The sequence below is a fragment of the Cricetulus griseus genome, chromosome 5, assembly GCF_003668045.3.
Source record: "Cricetulus griseus strain 17A/GY chromosome 5, alternate assembly CriGri-PICRH-1.0, whole genome shotgun sequence".
Lineage (NCBI taxonomy): Eukaryota > Metazoa > Chordata > Mammalia > Rodentia > Cricetidae > Cricetulus > Cricetulus griseus.
The window spans coordinates 86333461-86355023 of record NC_048598.1 but is presented as its reverse complement, the minus strand read 5'-3'; the positions used below and the strand labels follow the sequence as shown (position 1 = coordinate 86355023).

The 21563-nt window shown below is 40.8% G+C and overlaps 1 protein-coding gene across 3 annotated transcripts in view; it reads left to right on the top strand.

Annotated features, from left to right (window-relative positions):
• Lrpprc (leucine rich pentatricopeptide repeat containing) overlaps positions 1–18981 on the top strand; it is an 80261-nt gene extending 61280 nt beyond the window's left edge. Inside the window, exons 30-39 of one of the 3 annotated variants that reach the window (XM_035444917.1) lie at positions 1616–1742; positions 6896–6984; positions 10745–10946; positions 12872–13011; positions 13127–13242; positions 15367–15441; positions 16612–16696; positions 18161–18303; positions 18738–18825; positions 18880–18981. In XM_035444917.1, coding sequence (XP_035300808.1) covers positions 1616–1742; positions 6896–6984; positions 10745–10946; positions 12872–13011; positions 13127–13242; positions 15367–15441; positions 16612–16696; positions 18161–18303; positions 18738–18794 — 1034 coding nt within the window. In that variant the 3' untranslated portion in view covers positions 18795–18825; positions 18880–18981. Of the gene's footprint in view, positions 1–1615; positions 1743–6895; positions 6985–10744; positions 10947–12871; positions 13012–13126; positions 13243–15366; positions 15442–16611; positions 16697–18160; positions 18304–18737 lie in introns of all 3 variants that reach the window. The other 2 variants (XM_035444916.1, XM_027417943.2) reach the window with 2 other exon arrangements.
• Positions 18982–21563: the final 2582 nt, after the last annotated feature.

The window sequence follows — 21563 nt, the reverse complement described above, 5'->3', positions numbered from 1 at the left end:
ATACTGGCATTATGCGATGACTTAGTGGGGAAAGAGAGTCATGAGGCCCCCCTGTCTCCCATAGGATAGAGGCAGTTAGTGGTTGCTGTAGGAGATGACTCACCGCTCAGTTGTGTGGCCACTGGAAAGTAGTTCTTGCTCAAGTAGATAACAACATGCCCATGCTAGTGCCAGCATCCCCAGTTAAATGCAGTGGGTCATGCTCTGACAACAGTGGTGCTGGCCTAAAAGTAGGGCTGGGGCTTGTTGGGAAGAATTGATTAGATGAGAATATGAGGGGGATAAGATAGGAAAATTGGGGGGCTAAACATGATCAAAGTATGTATATATGTGAAAGAAGGGGGCAAAGATGCCATTTCCTCCCATTTCAAATGGTAAAATGCGTTGAGTAGTCTAGGTATCTGTTGACATAGCCATTAACTAAAATAATTAATTTACTTCTTGAGTGTCTACCTTTGATTCCTGTAGGCATTAACAAAAATCTGATTACAATGCACTTGGTAATGTAATCACTAAAAGGGATTGTACTCTGGAAAGCTTATTTAAAATCTGATTAACTTGCATGACAATAACTTTTATTCACACAAGCCTAATCTCCTTCACTAACACACCACTAATATAAATATTCTCAGACCTTATCTTTTTTCCTCTCTCAATTTAATTTCCAGTTTTAAGTAAAATATGGACATTGCCACTTGAGTTTTATTGAGGGGATAATACAAACTTCCATATCTTGTCCATACAACTACAATGCCTGTTCTTGTGGTCATTAACATCATGTCTGTACCTGTCTAAATGCAGTGTGTTTCTTTCTGGCTGAGTTTTATGTTCCTAGAGGGCCGTCTTTGGTGGATCAGCTTTACCTGATCTCTGTTGTGATATGTTTATACACACAGGAGAGGATTGTAGTTTCAGTTGGTTCTTTAGAGCCAAACAATTTTATTTCAGAAAAGTAAGTGACTGAAAAGTGTAGATACTTCTCTTTGGGTAACATCTTTTCATTCACTGACAGTTATTGTGAACAAGTGAAATAAAACTGTTAATCAGTCAAACAAATGTTGCCTAGTTTACTTGTTAGATATCTGTATATTTGAAAATTGTATGTTTTTGTATAAGTCCTGTCGTAACCAAATAATTTGATCTTCTAATTTTAGAATTATAGGCTATATTCTCTTTAATGCTATTGTGTTGTAATATGAACCATTGTAACCACCCACTTATAGATTAAAGATAGCTTGAAAGTGAATCTTTTGCGCCCCTCAATCTAAATTATACCTCTGGTTTATTTGGACTTTTAACACATATTTTGAGCTTCATTCTTTTGTAGTCAGAAGAATGATTTTCATTTTTATTAGCAAGAACATAATTTATTGACCCAAGGCAAATATAAAAAATAATTTGGAAATGAAACCCTTTCAGGCACCACTATTTCCATTGGAATAGTACTTCCTGCAGTTGCCATTCTCTTAACAGTTTGAAGGATGATGGCATGCATGGTCAGTGCCCATCTTTACGAACTGGTTACAGTGAGTGGATATATATTTTGGGGGTTTTGTTTTTTGTGCTTTTTCTAGTTCACAATAATGTTGTCTCTTTTATCTTTTCTCTCTTATAGACGCATATAATATCTTCCTCAAAGCTCAACGACAAAACATTGTATTTAGCAGTAAAACTTACAGCACATTGATAAGCTTGCTGCTGAGGAGAGACAGTTTTACAGAAGCAATGCAAGTGAAAGATTTGTGAGTATGAGTTCATCTATTACAACCCTTCCCTTTAAAGAGATACTGACTTAAATGTTGCACTTGCTCACAGAAATAGCATCAAAGGTTACTTAGTTTTATAAGTTTTTTGTGTGAAGCAGGATCTCGATGATTTCCAGGCTGACTTCGTTTGCAGCAGCAGCCCTCCTGCCTCTTGAGTGCTGGGATAGTAGGCATGTTTGCCACCACTCCCAGTCCTGTCACATTCAGACCTCACCTGTTTATGTACTCCAAATGACTTGTGCACTTACTCAGCTGTGAAGTGAATGATCTACCTCTAGACCTTATCTATACCTCAGTTGATGGCTTAAAATAGTTTCTGAATGGTGTACTGTCAGCTGTAACCACAGGGTCTAGGGTGTGGATTATCGTACTTTTTTAGAAAATCGTTTTGGAATTCCATCTTACAACAGCCAAAGGTGTTCTGAAACAAGTAATTTGAAAAGACAAGGGGACAGAAAACAGAAGGGAATTTTGTACTGATAAATAAAAGTAAAAAACCTAAACTTTTAAGAAAAAAAACTTAAAAAGTCAAAAACTACTTAATCCTGAGAGTCACAAATCTTCTAAAGACTTCCTAAAATAAAATTAGTTATCTTTATCTTGGGGCTGTGGTGATGGTTCAGCAGGTTAAGTCCTTGCTATGCAAGCATGAAAACAAGGGTTCGGGTCCCAGCCCCCACGGAGAAGCTGGGCAAGCTGGCTGGAAAGATTAGCTGTAATTGAGCTTCAAGTTCAGCAGGAGCCCGTGTCAGGAAATGAGATGGAGAGCAACAGATGTCAGCCTTGTATGTATGCATGCCTGACTATGCACACATGCAAACACACACTCATGCGTACCACCGAACACACACCAAAACACCTTAACTGGGCTTGTGCATAGTGACCCTCTTTTGGTAGCATCAATTGAGCCTTCTTCCCAGAGCCCACTGCTAAGGTTCTGATTTTGGGTGACCACGAATTGTGCATTTTACAAAGATCCCAAATAATCGATGAGTCATGTGCCTAAAACATTTTGATAGCATGCCTTTAATGATGAATTTACTCTGTATCATGTGTATTTCATGACACTCTGTCTCCTAGAGTGTTCAATGCTGTATGTACCTTTCAGGGAAGGCCACTGACCTGGTATAGTTCCAAACTGCAGTTGCCACTATTTAGTGGGGCAGAATGAGCATTTTTTTTTTTTCAATGAAATAGACTAGAAAATATCAGAGCACTTCAAATAGTAAAGATCATTTTGTGGAATATTGGTTTCCATTGATGTGCATTTTTTTATGTTTTTGTTCAGGTGTGGGTACTATAAGACATTTCCATGGTTCTCTTGTGACCTGAGTGGTTAGAAGAATAACGCTCTTAACTCTCCTTTCACCTACAACCTGTAAAATACAGGCTTATATTCCTTTTTCCTCTCAAGGTTTTTATGAAGCCTTTCTACAATATGATTGACATATTAAAAGATATACATATTTAATGTTTACATCTCATTAACTTTGGGGATAAGTATATACCAATGAAACCACCGCCAGCATCAGGGCCGTAAACAGATCCATCACCATCTAGAGCTCCTCCCACCTCCTTTATCCTCATCCGTCGTTGTCATTGTTGGGTTTTCTGAGTCTGTGTAATTACACTGATGATCTACCCTCTTAGTATTATTAACTGTAGGCACTGCCGTGTGGGACTTGAGAACTCACCTTGCCTTGCTGTTGTTCTCTAGTCATCATCTTCATATTTCCTCTTCACATCCCTAGCTGATATTCCGGTTGTGATATCCTACAAAGATCACTCTATAGCTGCTTTCTCCATGTAGCTATGTGGACCCAAGAGAATCCAAGATCCAAATCATCAACAGGGGATTGGTTACACGACCTTAACCTTGAACCAATAAAACGTTTATCATTATATAGAATTGTGACTTCTGTTAAACCTATATTGGGTACCTTTTTTTGAAAAGAGCCAGGTGGTGATGCATGCTTTTAATTCCAGACAGATGCAGGTGGGTTTATGTGTAAGTTCAAGGCCAGCCTGGTCCACAGAGAGAGTTCCAGGACAGTACCGGACTGGGAATATTTGAATTATCAAATTAATTGTGTTACTGGAAGTATGTTGAATTAACTTCTTTGAATTCGTTTCCTGGCTGTCTCTTCCCCCCTCCCAGCTCTGTATCAGCTATCAGAGTGGTTGGACCAAAAAGATGGCTCAGCAGGTAAAGGCTAACAACCTAAGACCCCCTTAGTGGAAAGAAGACCTGACTCCTCCAGCAAGTGTTCCTTTGACCTCCATATATTGTGTGTGCCCATACACACACACACACACACACACACACACACACACACACACTGACACAAATAAGTATAAAAGTGATTTTTTTTTTAAATAATGGTTATTGTGTGCTGGTTACTTGATTTTATTATGGTAACTACCATACAGGCTGCAGGGCACTAATTTAAGTGATTCAGAGTCTCTAGGAAGAAATACTAAATGGTTTTCTTAGGGAGCCAAGACCCATTTACACGTACAAGCAGTGCTCGATTTCTCTTGTCCTCTCTGGCTACTGTTTCTGTCTGTCTAGAAACCCAACTGAATCTATCACTGTTTTCACTGTGCTGGCCAGGTTTTGTCACTGTGAGTGGTGTAAATTAGAAATATTAGTCCTATGAAAAGGGGAATTTTCCTTGAAATACTGTCTTTTTTAGTTGAGAAAGATGAATATTTGCAGTTAGTGGCAAGCTGTCTGATGCATACCCTTTTTTTCTTTATTTTGACAGTTCAACAAAAGTCTGAAATTCTGTTTAACCCACTCCAGTGGCTACCAGCCTTAATGTGACCATTTGAATGTGTAAAGTTAAAAATAATGAAATTACACATTTCCTGCGACTAGTGGCTAACCCCATTAACATCATAGATAAGAATATTCCCTTCTGTAAGAAGAATGGGTTGTTTTTTTTTTTGTGTGGTTTTTTGTTTGTTTGTTTTGGGGGGGGGGTTGAGACAGGGTTTCTCTGTGTAGCTTTTGAAGCCTATCCTGGCATTTGCTCTGGAGACCAGGCTGGCCTCAAACTCACAGAGATCCGCCTGCCTCTGCCTCCCCAGTGCTGGGATTAAAGGCGTGCACCACCAACGCCCAGCTTGAGGAATGGTTTTTAAGTGAAAGTTTGGTTTAGCAACTGAAAAATAAAGCTAAAGATTGGATCCAAAATTAAATTTCTTTGCGTTGTCTGAATGATCCCAATGCAAAGGTTTCTGTAACTTTGGGTTTTTTCTTCCTTCACCAGATTAGAATGCATTTTCCTTGTGATTGGTCTGTTTCTACAATACAGTAGATGGGGGGGGGGTTCCTTCTGATATTAATCTCCACTTTCGTTCACATTTGAAACAAATACAGAGAACTTGAAGAGTGTTAGGTGACACATTGCTGATTATTGTCAGTTAAGAGACAAAATTTATTACCTTATTTTAGATGGCTTTTTGTTGTTGTAATTTTGGGGTTTTATTATTGGTGGTTTGGTTTGGTATGGTTTGATTTGGTTTGGTTTTGACAGTTCCTCTCATTACTTTGCTTGCCTGCTACTCTGTTTATAGACCAGGCTAGTCTTGATCTCACAGTAATCTACCTGCCTCTGCCTCCTAAGTGCTAGGATTAAAGTCTTGAGTTAACATGCCAGGCTGGTTTTAAACTGTAAGTAATACTCTTTTTTGTTTGGTTGGTTTTTTTGTTTTGTTTTGTTTTAAGACAGTTTTCCTGTGTATCCCTAGTTGTCCTGGAGATCACTCTGTAGACCAGGCTGGCCTCAAAACTCAGAGACCCGCCTGCCTCTGCCTCCAGAGTGCTGGGATTAAAGACATGCACCACTGCCTGTCTGTAAATAATATTAAGTGAATATGGTATAATAATATTGGTGTGAGAGGTAAGATTTTTTTATTCAATCCCGAAGGTTGGGAAAGCAAGTCCTTTAAGTATGTAGTCTCACATGAGTTGTTGACCTAAGAGTTTTGACAGGTGGGACAAAGGGGGAAAAATGAAAACCAGCAGCTGAGGGGACTGGGGGGTGGGAAATTTTGCGCATCCAGGGACTGTAGGGTGAGCCTTTGCTTCTGCGAGCGAAGAGGGGTGCAACATGGCATCTTTGGCTGATTTTTTTTGAATTGGTGAGAATAGTGGTCCTGTTTCTCTTAGGCTGTTCCCAGTGCTGCTTTAGGCTTGTGTCAGCAAACCATGGGGGATTGACACTGAGCCAATGAGGCAAATGGCAGTGGGTGCTCTGGCTCCTTATGACTTGTGAATATTTCCTAGTCGGGAGTTCAACTCTGAGGCATTAAGGATGCTAAAATTTCATCACTAGACATGTCCAAACAGGGCAGCAAACAGACGGCTTCCAGTTAGATTTTAAGGGTTTGTTTGTTTATTTTTATTTGCCTTTAGTTAATTAACCCTGTAGGATTTTGTGCTAAGTAAAGCTTTTTGCTCTTGAGTTTTAGAAAGTTAGAAAGTTTGTTTTTTAAATATTAGTGTAACAATGGTTTTGGTTTTGGTTCTGTACTCTGTTTAAAATCTTTAAAAACTGTATCTAGATGACAGAAATTTGAAAATTAATCAACCAAATGATACAGTGTTGGTTAGTAATATGTTTTAGTTTATATTTAAAGTATACAGTATTGAAAATAAAATGGTCATTTTTGTTGCTGGAAGAATAGTTTTACATTTTATAATTATGGAGAGAGAAAGGGGGGGAGAGAGAGAGAGAGAGAGAGAGAGAGAGAGAGAGAGAGAGAGAGAGAGAGAGAATATCCAGAGAGCTTGGATACAGCGAACAATGCAGGGCATGCGGTTATTTTAGTCACCTAATATGTCAGCACTCAAGAATCTGAACCGATTGTTTAAAAAAAATCTTGTACTTTGTTTCTTTTGTTGCTCATTTCCAACTTTGTCATCTGTCAGAATGCAAAAAAAAATTATCCTTCTATAACCATTGACAGGATAACACAAAAGCTGTCTCCAGGTCGATATTTTGCAGCAATATTTTTAACATACGAACAGTAGTTTTTATAATTTCACCTTGGTGCTCAACCATTTATTATCGTATCAGAAGCATGTCAGTAATTCCTTTCTAAATGTCTGCTTCTTTTAGTGCTGAGACCCACATCAAGGGCTTCACACTGAACGATGCTGCCAACAGCCTCCTCATCATAGCGCAAGTTAGGCGGGATTATTTGAAAGGTATGTCACAATGCTTGACCTTTACGTCACATTAATGCCTCTGCAGATTTTTCTTGTAACGCCCTTCGAATACTTGGATAAAGGAGTCCATTTAGCAAATTACCTGCTTATCAAGAGCCTTTTGTGGTAGCTGAGAGACGTAAATTACTGTACATGCATTTATAATACAACTTGAATATGAATGTACTTGTCATTTGACCACTTAGTCCAGTTTCCATTCCATTTAACACAAGATGGGTTTTCTTAAGATGAATCGCAGCTCTTCAGACATGCAAAATTTGTGTTCCAGAACGAGAGAAAGTACAGGCTTTCAAGTGCGTTAAAATTCACAGCACAAGTCATTTTGCTTTGGAAATTAACATACTTTGGAGGTCTGAAACAATTCCCAGCAGTTATTTCTTGCATGTTGTGTTGGTTGTATATGAGATAGCAAATGAGTTAAATTGAGTGTTAAGTGTGCGGGATTGTGCACCAAATGATTGTAATATTGATTTTTTTAAACCTAATCTAATACTTTTTTAATAGTTCATAATACCAACAACAGTACAATGCAGTGTTTGTTTGGGGTCGAGGGTTTTTAAATGAGCGTGGAGAAAGAGTCACCCTAGGTCATTGTGGAGGTGACTTGGGGGAGGATTGGGATTTGGGAGTTGGGGGTTCCATGGAGGCTGTCATGGGTTTCCAGTGGGGTAGATTAGCTCTCAGGGGGACGGTGATGACTCTTGAAGTTAGGAAAGTAGCTTTGCAATTGACTTTAACGTTTGAATTTTAGTCAGCATAGCAACACTTCTGCAACAAAGCTCACTTAGGAGACAGTGAGGGTAGGAGCTCTTGAGCTCTTCTCTGTGGTACTTGTTCCTTCCTCAGGCTTCGACAATGATGCTGCTCCTGGCTTTGCACATCATCAAATAACTTGCCGGCTTCTGAGAGGAAGCTGTGATTGCTCAGCCTCAGCTTGCTCATGGTGCCTAAGCTTGCCGGTTTTGAGCTGTCTTCCTAACCAACGGTGGCTGAATACCTAAGTGGCTATTTCTCCCTTTCCAGAGCTTCCGCAGGCATGTTGTACACGCCAACAGTCTTGGGTAGCCCAGAGTTGCATTTGGGAGTTACAATAAGGATTGCTTTTTAAATTTTCAATAGGACTGATTTTGTGAGGTTTATTTTTCATGTAGATTAACTGGGCATAGTGGAGCCCAGTGTAATCCTAGTACATGAGAGGCTGAGGCAGGAAGATTGTTCAGGCTGAGGCCAGCCTGGACTGCCAAGATACTGGGCTGCAGAATTAGGCTGCCTCCGAGAAACAAAGAGGGAATTAAAATCTGCTCCTTGTTAAAATTTGAAATAGCTAATGTTTCTGTAGACACAAAGAACAAGACTTCTATTTTAACTTCAAGAGTTGAGTTTGCAGCTAATATGCCCCAAGGCTTTTTGCTGAGTCCTACCTTTTACTAGGTGCCCCATAAAAACCCCAAGGACGCATTTGGTGTGTCTGTCTGTTCTCAGGTGTTTGCACACATGGAGATTCCATGAGTGCTCTGACCCCTCCTTCTACTTCCACCCAGCCCTCACTGCCTGAGCCTCACCAGACTGACATCTGGTGAAGACACAGGGCTTGCTGTTCACCAACAAGACAGGAATGGTTTGGGCTCTGTTGTGTTCATGGTTGCTCTGTAGCTAGAGAGGGCACCTGATCTTCAGTCTTTTGGATCTGCACCCCCCCCCCAACACACACACACACCTTCAACTTTATTTTAACCAAACTTAACTATGACAGTAAAGTAGCTGATTAAATCTTACAGTAATTTATAAACTAATACTTTTGTAGACTGGTAATAACTGCTATGTAGCAATATACTCAGTATTACAAGAGAGTAATTGACAGAAATGAGAAATACTGGAATTGAGGGACAGTCAGAGGAGTCTTGAGGAAGAGGGATGTGGATGGGGTATCATTTTTGGCAAATTCTGTGGCATGGCTTAGACCATAAGCTCGTATTCCCCCTGTGTAGACACAAATTGCTTGGGTTCTTCCCCACCCCACTCCATGCATGCAGCACCTGGAGCGGGGGTTATGTTAGCGTCTAGCCAGCACTGTGACTTTAACCTTGGGCCTCCTCGGTTCATCTATAAGGTTGGTTCAGAAGGGCTCTTTGAGCACGGCTTCTATTCACATGCCTGCATTGTAGTAAATGCATCGTCAACCTTCAGCCACCATCCTCCGTCTCATTTCTGTTAGCTTTTCTCACTCTCGGGAAGCTCTTCCCTAAAGATGTACTTAGAGACTAAGGATATTGAGCACAATTGTTGGAATATGACCACCTTTTAACAAGATACGATCAAGCTGATTGTCTGTGGATCATATTTTAGAAATAGAATATAGGCATTTTATTTTCCGGTATGTGCATACATATTTGTAGCATCTTACTACTTTTAAAATTATTTTCCCTTTTCTCTACTTGACAGTCAGTGGTCTGAATCATGTGTAAATTTGAAATTATAATAGTTTATTCAGTAAAGAAAACTAAATTGATTGTGCCTTTTTACTGTATTGTTTTTAATAGACTGTTTAATTATTACCCTTTCCCTTCCCATGTGAGGATAGGCTGCTCTCGTTCTAGAAGCCGCCTGGAGAGCCTTAGTTTTGTCTAGGTTATGGTGCTTTAATTGGTACAAAGCCGGGAAGTTTCTTGGGTGGTTGGTAAAGGTGATTGTTATGCTAAGTATTGGTGCAACCCCTACCATCTATGACCTGATTTCATACCAGGGTCTCACCACACTTGGACGTGAGTCTGTAAATTAGAGAGGCATTCCACATCTATCCATAGTCAAGTACGCAAACAAAACCTCCTTGACTGTAGCCCTAAGAATTGAATGAGCTTTATTTTTTTGGAAAACTGAATTCAGCAACTATCTGGAAGGAGCCTAATTGTATGAAATAAATCTGTTAATGTGGAATTTGAGTGATGGCTCCAGCTTGGCTGGGTTGTATGATTCTGTCCTGTTTGGACCATTTTCAAGAAAGAATATGAGACATTAAAAATTTTTGATAATTAGAAGGGACTTTGAGAGCCCATCCCATGTGAAGGGTTACACTCTGGCCCTGGACACATGGGGAAGGGCCCAGAACAGCACAGGAAGATTTGGTGGACTTTGCAGGGCCCCCACAGAGGGCCCTACCCTGCCTGGGGAGTGGTGGGTGGATGGAGTGGGGGGTAGGCTGGGGATGGGGGAGGAGGGATGGGGGTGAGGGGAGGAGAGGGAGAAGGGACTTACATGTGAAACAAGCTTGTTCCCTAACTAGAACTAATAAATAAATTAAAAAAAAATTTTTTTTGATAATTATGTGTGTTTTGGATTAGTTAAATGTAGGAAATTACTAACGTGAGTAGAAGTTACTTTTTGCTTGTCTTTTTGGTCTATTCTTTCATTTTAAAAAGTTCTTCCTTATTTGTACTTTTCAGAACTTGTCACCATCCTTGATTAGTCACGAAATAATATTCCTCAATGGGACTCATGTTGTCAATAATATTTCCTTTTTTCTGATACGAAGTTTTGTTCCTCTCATACTTTACAGTCAGATGCGTCATTTTAGCAGATTTTTGATGAAGCATAATATTTTCCGTGATCTAGAATAAATTATTCATTTTTTTTTTTTTGTATTGAGCCTTTTGATGCTCATGTTTAAAAGCTGGTTTTCAAGATGTGTTAAAGTCAGTGTGGGTCATTTAAGAAAAACTTGGTCCTCTGCTCTCCGTTTTAGTGGCTCTGGAAACTCTAAAAGCAGCCTTGGCCCTGCAGCAGGCCCCCTCTCAAGTAGCGATCACCCGCCTCATTCAGGCCTGTGCCTTGAAGGGTGACCTGGAAAGCATAGAGGCCATCCGTGAGATGGTAAACGGACTGGACAAGATTAGACTCTCAAAAATGGTTTTCATCAATAACACTGCCTTGGCCCAGATGAAGAAGTGAGTATTTTCTAGCTGTCTTCACTGAGGGTTATCTCAAATGGCCACCTTTAATATGATTTCTTTTTCTTTGCACCTTTTGGAAACCATGTCAATCATTGGAAATTTTCAATCTAATTATGTTGATTATTTACTAACTATTAAAACTAGTTACATTAAAATATATTTTATCTTTAATTAAATCTTAGAATGAACAAAATATACTCCACAGTTGCTAACTCACATATATATATGTAGTTTATTAGGCTTGTGTACACTTATGTTCATTTGTATAAAATATGTACATGTATATAAAATATATACACATATGTGTGTGTTGTCATCAGAACACTTTGTTTACAAAGATTAAACCGATTTCATTTCCTAATCAGCAATTCTTTAGAGTCTCAACACACTCATAGCATAGTGAAACAGGACTTGCACACTTGTTAAAAATACACATTTTTGCTGGGCCGTAGTCAAGCATACCTTTAATCCTAGCACTCTAGGAGGGAGAGGCAGGTGGATCTTTCTGAGTTCTAAGTCATCCAGGACTACACAAAGAAACACTGTCTTGAAAGACAAAGGGGTGGATATCTTTATGATGGGGAATCTGGTTAGCAAACTAAGACACTGGGTTCTAGTCCAAGCATTTAAAAAAACAAAAGCATTCCCTCTTTCAGTACAAAATACTGATCCACAGGAAGAGAAGGAAGGCATCCAGACTTGAGCTGTCGCCATTGCAGAAGGACAGACAGACAGCTTTTCTCTGGTCTCCCTAGTGTTTTACACACATTACTTTGTTATAAGATTGAACACGATTCAGGCCGTGATCCCAGAGCTCAGAAGGTCGAGGCAGGAGGATCGTGAGCTTGATGACAATCTGGGTTATGCGGTGAAACTTTCTCAAAAAAGTCCTAAGAATAACTCTAAAATAGAGGGATGTGTGGATGTGATATTAAAATACTGATATGCAAGGTTTTTTGTTGTCATTTATTCCTATTTCTTTTAGCAAAAATGTCTTGGTTTTTACCTTTGAAACTATTCCCCATTGGTTAAGAGCACTTGTAGCTCTTCCAACGGACCTGGGTTTAGTTCCCAGCACCCACTTGGTGGCTCCCAACCATGTGGATCTGTCACCTTCTCTGTCCATATGTCCAATATGCAGGCAAAATAGAGATTTAAACTTTTTTAATAAGAAAATGTGACGTTTTAAAATCAGATCTATGTGAGAACTAGATGAACATTTATTTTAAAGTTACAATATATTATTTTATGATGCATGTTTTTACTCACTTTAAAATAATTTTTTTTACAGAAACTCATAAGATCTGACAAATACTCGTTTTTTAGAGATCTTCTTTCCTACTTTGTTCAAGAAGGACACAGAATTTCTTTTTTCCCCCCCAAGTACAGTATAAAGGTACCCTTTTGTTGAGGATTCTAGTACTGACTTTTCCCCAGAAGTATGGTAGCAGATGCAAAGAAATCTCTATGACTGCTAGCCATGAAGATAACTTTTTTGACTATGATCTTTTTTATTTTTTTAATCTCCAAATATTATGTATTGTCTTTGTCTCATACATTAGTGCTCCTTATAGTGTATAAAGCAAAAATAATAGCATTTTATATCCAGTGAACTGCAAAATCAAATTAAATATTCAAGACAAATCTAGTTTGGTCTTGTTTCCCAAACACTGTTTTGAAACAAGTGGCCCCATAATATGAGCCTCTCAGAGGTTGCTTTTGTCACCTAACATAACTAGGTTATGTTATGTGATATGCTTTAAAAACTATTATTGCAAGGAATCTGGTTGCTTGTAAATATTAGTTCCTCTAAATATAGTATTTGCATGAGTACCCACATGAATTAACTCCTGCCCAAAACTGGCTGCCATTTTTGTAGAAGCAAATAATATTTCATTGTAATTTCTTTTCTTTTACAGTAACAACATAGATGTCGCCATAGAAAATATTGAACAGAAGCTCATGTCAGAGAATCAAACCATAGATCCGAAATACTTTGATTTGTCATATTTATTCAGAAAAGTCATAGAAGAACAGATGGAGACAGCGCTAGAGAGATGTAAGTTGTCTGCTTGTTAAAGAGTAGAGGAGCCACTCCTTTGACTTCCTTGGGGAGAGAGTGGATCATGGCCTGTTTTGGTGAAAGCTTTTCCTTACCTGTTTTTTTCTGGCAGTGAGCATCATGTCCGAGAGACTAGCCAATCAGTTCTCGATTTACAAGCCTGTCACTGATCTCTTCCTGCAGCTTCTGGACTCAGGCAAGGTGGACGAGGCCAAAGCTCTCTTAGAGGTAATGACTCATTGGAGCTTGTGGCTTCTGAGAAGCAAACAGAATGACTAGACAGGAGTGTGAGCCACAGCCTGTAGGTGTGGGCACTCCTGGTAGAGTGCTGGGATTGAGTGTAAATCAAGATTGCATGGCAAGATTGTGGGTAGCAAGCTGCCGGTTTTAAAGATGTCAGGCAGAACTGAAGTATCCTTGCAATTAAGATAGGCATCAGGTGGGAAAGCGAGATGTTTCTGTGAAGGCGGGAAATGCAAAGAAACAATTCCTTTGATTTCCTAATTTCTTTAACACTCTAAATACTGTTCATCACCATGGCAACACAGTTTGCAAACAAGAAGTAGGAAATGTTTGCTTTCCATGTACAGCTTCTCACTTGAACACTCAAACATTCTCAGTGCCTTATTTAAGGTTTATTAAGAGTTGAATTTGCTTTCTATTCACTTATGTGTCACAGACACATTAAATGACAAATGCAGGTCTCTGTGGCCCACACTCTCAGTTAAATTAGCAATCTTGAGGAAAAGGAGACAACTACATTCATGCCATTTTAACAGCTCTAAATATAAAGCTGCGCCAAGTGCGCCGGAGCCGTGGGTGATCAAGCTGCTACTGGCAGTGTACACAAACAGGCACCGCTGGGGAGCCCCTTCCCAGCAGGTGGCAGTCAAACAGTCACCGTGATCCTGCCAGCGACTGTGTTTGTGTAGACTCCCTGTGTCAAATTGAGGCCTAGGACCAATTTTTGAGAGTAAATAGCGTTGTATTCACTTACATTCCTACCAGCTGTGCGATATCTTAAGTAGGAGATATGGAAGGTGATACTGTACTCATGGACTTGAGTGCCACATTGGATCCAAGTTCATCTAGCTTGACAGCATAACCCAAGCCACGTTTCGAAGGCATATCTGAACATTTTCCTCTGAGCTAACAGCCATATAAAAGAGCAAATTGCTCTGCTATCTCAAGTTTTTACTCTTTGGTGTAGTTCATTTACTACTCCTCTTTGTAGGAAATGTAGGAGTATCAGAATCCCCACTGCTTCTCTCTCTGGAATGTTCTTGCGACTGCAGCTAACCACTGAGGGCTGTGAGCATCGTTACCTTTCACCTTGAACAGACATTTCGTTGTTCTCTAAAAGAGACACTTGCTTCCTCTCCCAGCTTTCTCTGAGCCATCACCTTCATGCCTTCCATAGAGTCAGACTTGCCAGTGGCCCAGCTGTGCTCAGAGCTGCCTCTAGCCATGAGGCCATGCCTGGGTGCTCTTGACGGCTGATCCGACCGCAGCCCATCCTTTTCCTCCTTGCCAAACAGTAAAGTGAGGAACAGTTGATTCCCAGATGTCGAAAACATCAGTTTGCAATGTAAATGTTCTGCGAGTCCGCAAAAGTTCTTTTTCTACTCTTCATCTTGGCAGTGACAGTGTTGTAAAGCTTTGACTGAACAGTGTGCTTTTAGAAACTTAGAAGATGACATCTGCAATGAGTACAAACTAAAATATTGTCTTGCCATATTTGATTTGACTAAAGCATCTAAGATTGGATAGACACTTGATTTATCTGGTCTGTCATATAAACTTTTTTTTAGTTTAACTTTTGTCTCTTTCTCAAGCACTGGCTGTCTATTGCAATGAAAGCCTTTTATGAAATGGAGAGATTGAAATCGGTCCTTTTGTATGCATAAGTGTAGGTAATTATACTTTAAAGAGAGCGTGCTTTGTACATTTTAATTTTTATAAAGAAATGAGCAGTTATCTCCCTGACACCTTATTAAATGTAGAATTAACCTTATGATCCCTAGCTCACTTGTGAATGCTTGGCAGAATAATTGGAGAGGAATCGTGTTTCTTTTTTTCCCCTTTCTTTGCAGTCCTAAGCCTTGTTCTGTGGTTGTTGAAGCATTAGTTTAATTTTTCCCTTTCTTTTTAAACAAACTTCATTCTTGGATGCAAAGAGACACACTCCCCAGTGCTTGGCACAGCTCTCCTCTGTTCCCCCTCGGTACCCAAAAAGACCTGTCTGGCTGCTGGGCTCTCCTGTGGTAATGATACAGCGCTGTGTTATTGGGAATGTTCACTTTGATCTGCTTATTTAAAACCTTCACTGACCGAACACTATTTTACTTTTAGAGGTGTGGTGCCATTGCCGAACAAAGCACAGTTCTGTTGGTGTTCTGTCGCAGGAACTGTCAGAAACCGAAAAAGGTACCGTGCTGTGCTTGGCTCCCAGAGGGTCAGCACCTTACCTGAAAACACCAGAAATGGGAAATGTGTCTATTTTACCTGGCTTCTTTTTAAAATCGTGTGTGTGTGTGTGTGTGTGTGTGTGTGTGTGTGTGTGTGTGTGTGTGTGTGTCTCTAAGTACTAGATCCTGTTTTATCTTATTTTGGTTTGGGGGGGGGGGCTGCCCTTTTTTCTGGTGCTGGAATATAGTTCAATGGTTGAGCCTGTTTAGTGTGTGTCCAGTGCTGACAGGAAAGAGTTGAAGAAAGATGCAGACCTAGATTTGGTTTGACTAGTTAATATGCTAAAAGAGGAGTTAGAGTTTTTAAGTGCTAGCCATGGTCCCATTGTCAGTCTATAGTTAATTAAGCTGGAATTTGCTATGGTAAGGTAAGAATGGGTTGTAAATGCATGAAATTCATCACTGATGTCCTGTTTACTCAGTGGAGGCGGTTCTGTCGTCTCTTCACTAAATAGGATCTGCTTCTGCATTGCCCCTCCAAGCAGTCAGGTGACCACTGCAGTGAAATCCTAGAGATGGCATCTTCATGGACCAAATGGGGGACATTGCAGAAGTCTTGAATCTTCATATTTAGTCCTGAATTTTTTTTTTTTTTAAACGTTAAAATACAACCAGGTGGTGCTGGTGGTGGTGCTGGTGGTGGTGCTGGTGGTGGTGCTGGTGGTGGTGGTGGCAGTATGCACCTTTGATCCCAGCACTCAGGAGGCAGAGGCAGGTGGATCTGTGAGTTTGAGACCAGCTTGGTCTACAGTATGAGTTCCAGGACAGCCAGGTCTACACAGAAAAAATAAAACCAAAAATACAACCATTATCTCTTTTACCCTTGAGATCTTAGAGCTTTTTGATAAGTTAACAGTTGGTTTAAAAAAAAATAGCAGTGTTGAATGCTTTGGTTTTATTATTTACATCTATTTTTGACAGCACTCAGGAATGTAAATTAAATGCCAGAAATTATTGAAAAACAGTGATTTTTATCTGGGTGTATGGTTTATTGGATTAACATCAAATCCGGAGATGCGCTGAAGTGAAAGTGGTCTGCTGAGTAGTTCATTGGGTTGTAATATCTTAGTGTTGATGCATTGTTGTCTGTGAATCTCTTCTGAATTTGTGACCTTGTTTACTTTCCCAGGCACCGGTTCTGAAGACTTTGTTAGAATTGATTCCTGAGTTACGTGATAAGGAAGACGCATACTCTTGCAGCATGAGAAGCTATGGTAATAATTTAATCTCACTCCATTAGTCAGGTGACACAAATAGTCTAAGTATAGTCAACTATCAGTTCAGCTCAAAGGAGTAACCCTAAATTTCAGATAATAATTACTCATTCGTTTTAACTCTAGAATATTTGGGGTTTCTCTGTGTAGCTTTGGAGCCTGTCCTGGAACTCACTCTGTAGACCAGACTGGCCTTGAAGTCACAGAGATCCTCCTGTCTCTGCCTCCCAAGTGCTGGAATTAAAGGCATGTGCCACCACCGTCTGGCTTGTTTTGTTTGATGTATATGAGTGATCTGTCTTCATGAACACCAGAAGAGGGCGCCAGATCCCGTTACAGATGCCACTATGTGGTTGCTGGAAATTGAACTCAGGACCTCTGTAAGAGCAGCCATGGAGCTGTCTCTCCAGCCCTGTGTTTTTAAACTATAAGAAAAGTATGAAGTTATTTATTTCAAGAGCTTTAACATTAAAAAAAAAAATAATAAATAACCCGAGCACCTTCAGAGTGGTCCAGATAGGTGGAGTCGGGGCCTGGGCTCCCAGATAAACCTGGAAGTTCTGTAGGACTTTCCTGGGCCCTGCGCCTTTTCCACCAGCCCTAGCCTGCCTGGCCGAAGCACTGTTTGCCCTGCTGTTTACCCCTCCACCTACCTCCACCATGGTTAAGGTCACCTCACCCCCATTTAAAGTTCAGTCTTTGTCTTTTATGTCTCCTCGCTGTCAGACAGTCAACATGAGCAAAGGAGACAGTCTGAAATTTCCTCACAAGGAAGATAGAATGCTGTCATTTGCAAGCCATAATGGCCTGGCCATGTGCCACCTACAGACTTGCTCCTTGCAGTAAATAAGAATCTGTGGTAGAGCAATTGATGGAGCAGTCAGAACCACTAAATAGATTCTTGTTTCCATGTGGAATCCTGCATTGTTTCAGAACAGCTGAAACCTAGTCATATAAATAGTATCAAAGGCATAAATCTGGTCCATGCTGGGGTCAGGAATAGAGGTCAGCAGGGCAGGGTCAGGAGCCCTAGACAGGATTGGGTGATGAATGAGGGTGGGGCAAAGATTTACACAGGGAAACCGACTTTAGTCGACCGCCTTTCCCTCCATGAGCACCTGGTTAATCCCTGTGCTCCTCACAGCCCCTTACTTCATAGTTGAGAACTTGAGGTCATTTCATCTGTACAGTGAGTCCTCAGCTATATACATCCAGCACCATGAATGTATTAAAGTTCTTTTAACTTCCAGTGCCTGCCCTCAGCCTCCACCCCCACCCCCAGTGTGTGGTTTTGGAGGAAGGCGTGTGGAGGAGTGAGCAGTCTGTAGACTGAGTAGCCTCCTTCTGGGGCCATCCGTTCATTTTTCTTGGATCCTGGAGTGTTTGAACGGGGAAAGGGTGCTGGTGACAGGAAGGGTGACTTCTCTTCATCTATAGTTCATCTCTCTCCTGCAACTCCTTCAGCCTTAGACAAAGATGTGGCCTCTGCCAAGGAGTTGTATGAGTACTTGACAGCAAAGAACATGCCGATAGATGACCTGTTTCTGAAGCGCTATGCGACATTGCTCAAGGAGGTTGGCGAGCCTGTACCCTTCACAGAGCCTCCTGTGAGTATTCCTACTCAAGAGAGAAGATGCCTGCAGTTTGTGTGTGCCTGAGACCACCAAGGGTGTAAGAGAAAACAGGTTGGATGCTAATTCCAGAGCATTGGGTCACTGTGAAGAGTGGCATGGCTGGGGCCTAAGCGGTAGCTGTGGGCTGGAGTGGGACAGCCTCTGTAAATGCAAGGTTCCAGCCTTCAGCCTCTGGGCTTTTCCCGAGACTCTTAGCAGCCCTCCTGTTTCTGCTTGAGCTAGGGCTCCGCCTGGTGTTGGGTTGAGCTCAGAACTTGAGAGTTTTGAACTTGGCCTTTCACAAAACCTGAAGATTTGATGCCCAGGCTCACAGAGCAGGTGATCAGCCGCAGACCAAGCTGTCTCTGATTTGTGGTTTCAGAGTCTGTTGCTTGCTCATAACTGTAATTTTTGTTGTCTCCTTACAGGAGAGCTTTGAATTTTATGTGAAACAGCTAAAAGAAGCAAGGGAAAACCCTTCATGAAAGAAGCAGCACTCTCTGTGCGTGCGTGCGTGCGTGCCTCTGTGTGTGTGTGTGTGTGTGTGTGTGTGTGTGTGTGTGTGCGCGCGCGCGCTTGCAAGTATACATGTGTGCAGATGTGCGTGCACATGTGCCTGCTTGTAAATGTTATTTCTAAAGTGTACTTGAAAAATAAACCAATGAAAATGAATTTGTGTGGTTTTTGTGTGTAAATACACTGTTCACTATATTACCAATAAGTGCATATACTTAGTCATTGGCCTTCTTGCTCCTCTTTCTAAAATGGCTCTTCGAATCCAGCATTGCTTTCCCTGGGAGATGCTGACAGCAGAGGCCATAGCCCCTCCCTTCTACCATACATAACACAGTGCTTTCCATGTGTGTTTCTAGAAGCTTCTAACATGGAATTTTGGTCTTGACTTTGATTTCAGGATTTTGTTAGTACAAGCTACACCTTACACTAGGGTCATTACTGTAAACTTGCAAGCTGTACATATGTGACTCATATAGGAATAAGTAAAATACTGGTTTGTAATCAGATTTAAAAAATAGACAATATAGTCCCTGCATTGTCCCTTGTGTTTGGTAGAATCTCTATGTAAGTCATTACTTTAAAGCAAATTTTAAATAGTTGAGAGAATTTACCAGTTCTAAGTTATTGTGCAGCATTCCTGTATTTTGGGATGAAGTGATCATCAAAAATGTTAGAAATGTTTTCTTTGAGAAATACCCCCAATTTGTATTCCTCATTCATTTGAACTTGGTGTCTACTGTTCCCACTGTTTACTTCAAGAGGCCATCTTGCCACAGGGCAGGACTTGGTGTGCCTCTTGCTGTTTGTGCTGTACCTGTCTGGGATCGGCACAGGAAGGAAGCTTGATGGAGAGAGGCCATGTGTGTCTGTGTGTCCCTGGGAAGAGCTGTGCTTTACTTCAGCTTGCTTTTGTGGAATGTGATGCAAGATCCAGAAGCTCAGCCAGCCCAAAGTGCCAGCCTGGAAGACACCCTGGATGTTGTTCTTGTCCCTGCCCAGCATACGGCCTGCATGTATGGTTGGGCCATTGTCTGGCTTGCCAGGAGCCTCTCTTTCACACACTTGTCTCCAGTGGCTCCAAAGCTGGCCCTAGTTCTGCAGTCATGCCAGCCCAAAGTAATTGAGCTTAAGTTTCCCTGATGTTCACTGATAAAGCTCTGTGTGAAATTCAGCCTTTGAGCACAATTGGGACTTGACAGTCATCTTTGGAAATTAGAGGTGCAGTCATGGAATAATATATGGGTGTTGAAGGAGTCCCCATCTATCATCCTGAATATGTTTTAAAAGACTGCTTGCTCAAATGTCTTTACCACTGCTTTTGTTCCTATTTTGAATATTAATATTTATAAAGTGTATAGTTGTGTAGTCTAGGTGGGCTTATAAATGCTTCCTCAATATGCCATATCTGCTTTGAAATGAATAGGACTACAGAGTAACCAAAAGTGTGGATTCTAGAAAGGAACCATCATTGTAAACCTTTGGAAAGTATGATATTTTATATATAGTGTGTATTCATGTACCAAAAGCCAATATAATTTAAGTGGGAATTTCTCTATTTGAATAAAGTATACTTTAGTACTTGAGCTGCCATTTTTTTTTTTTATCCTGTCCAATAGTTGGTGACTTGAAGCCAGCTCAGAGGACTATAGTCTTGAATTTTTAGAAGTTGTGTGGTGACCTCTGTCGTAGGGAGTTTAACACTCACCTGTGCTAAGGAAAAACAGGCTGAGATCTCTGAGGAACAGAGTTGCCAAGAATTGAGAAATGGAGCAAGGTGTGATGGCACATGTAATCCTAGAGGCAGAGACAGGAACATCTCTGAGTTCAAGGCTAGCCTGGTCTACATGGTTGCAAGATACCCAGGGGTACATAGAAAAACTGTCTCTAACAAATGAGAAAAATTGAGAAATACTAGTTTTGATATGTAAAGGGGGCGGATGTCTAAGCTCAGGAGAGATGGTTGCTGGACTAACATTCTGCAGGATCTTCAGTACCCATGTTCTTTCCAGGAGTGCTCACACTGTCATTAGCGCCATCTGCCCAAGTCCCCTGTGGCTGTGTGCATCTAACATTACCTTCTGGACAGGTTGTGAACTCTGTCTCTTGGTTCCATAGTCTGTACCCTCAGACTTTCAGGGTCACATTGAATTGGATTATATTGTAGTGAGCTCCATGGCTTCTCTGTGGTTAGCACTAACTTTAACTGCCATGTCAAGCTCTTGTCTTTTCTTGATTATCAGGATAAGAAAATAAATACATCTGTGTAGGTTCACAGCATTAAGTCAGGGGGCCAGGACTTTCTAGAAAGGCTTTTCCTTGGGACTACAGAGGTGGCTCGGTGGTTAAGAGCACTTGCTCTTGTAATGGATCTGGGTTCAATTCCCAGCATCCTTGTGATTGCTCACAGTGTGTAACTCTTCCTCCAGAGCCCCCTTCTCGCCTCCTTGGGCATTGCATGCACATGGTGCCTTTAAATGCATGTAAAACAAAACCTCTGGGCATGGCTATGCATGCCTTTAATCCCAGCATTTGGGTGGCAGGGGCAAGTAAGTGTTGAGTTTAAGGCCAGCCATGGCTACACAGACCCTGTCTCAAAACAAATACCTATGAGAATACAGAAATAAGGCAGTCTGACTAAAAGAGTGAACTCTAAACAAAACAATACAGTGTTCCCACTTTGTGGACACCTTACTGTAAAAAAAAAAAAATGAATAAAAATTTCCCTCCATTTAATCCAA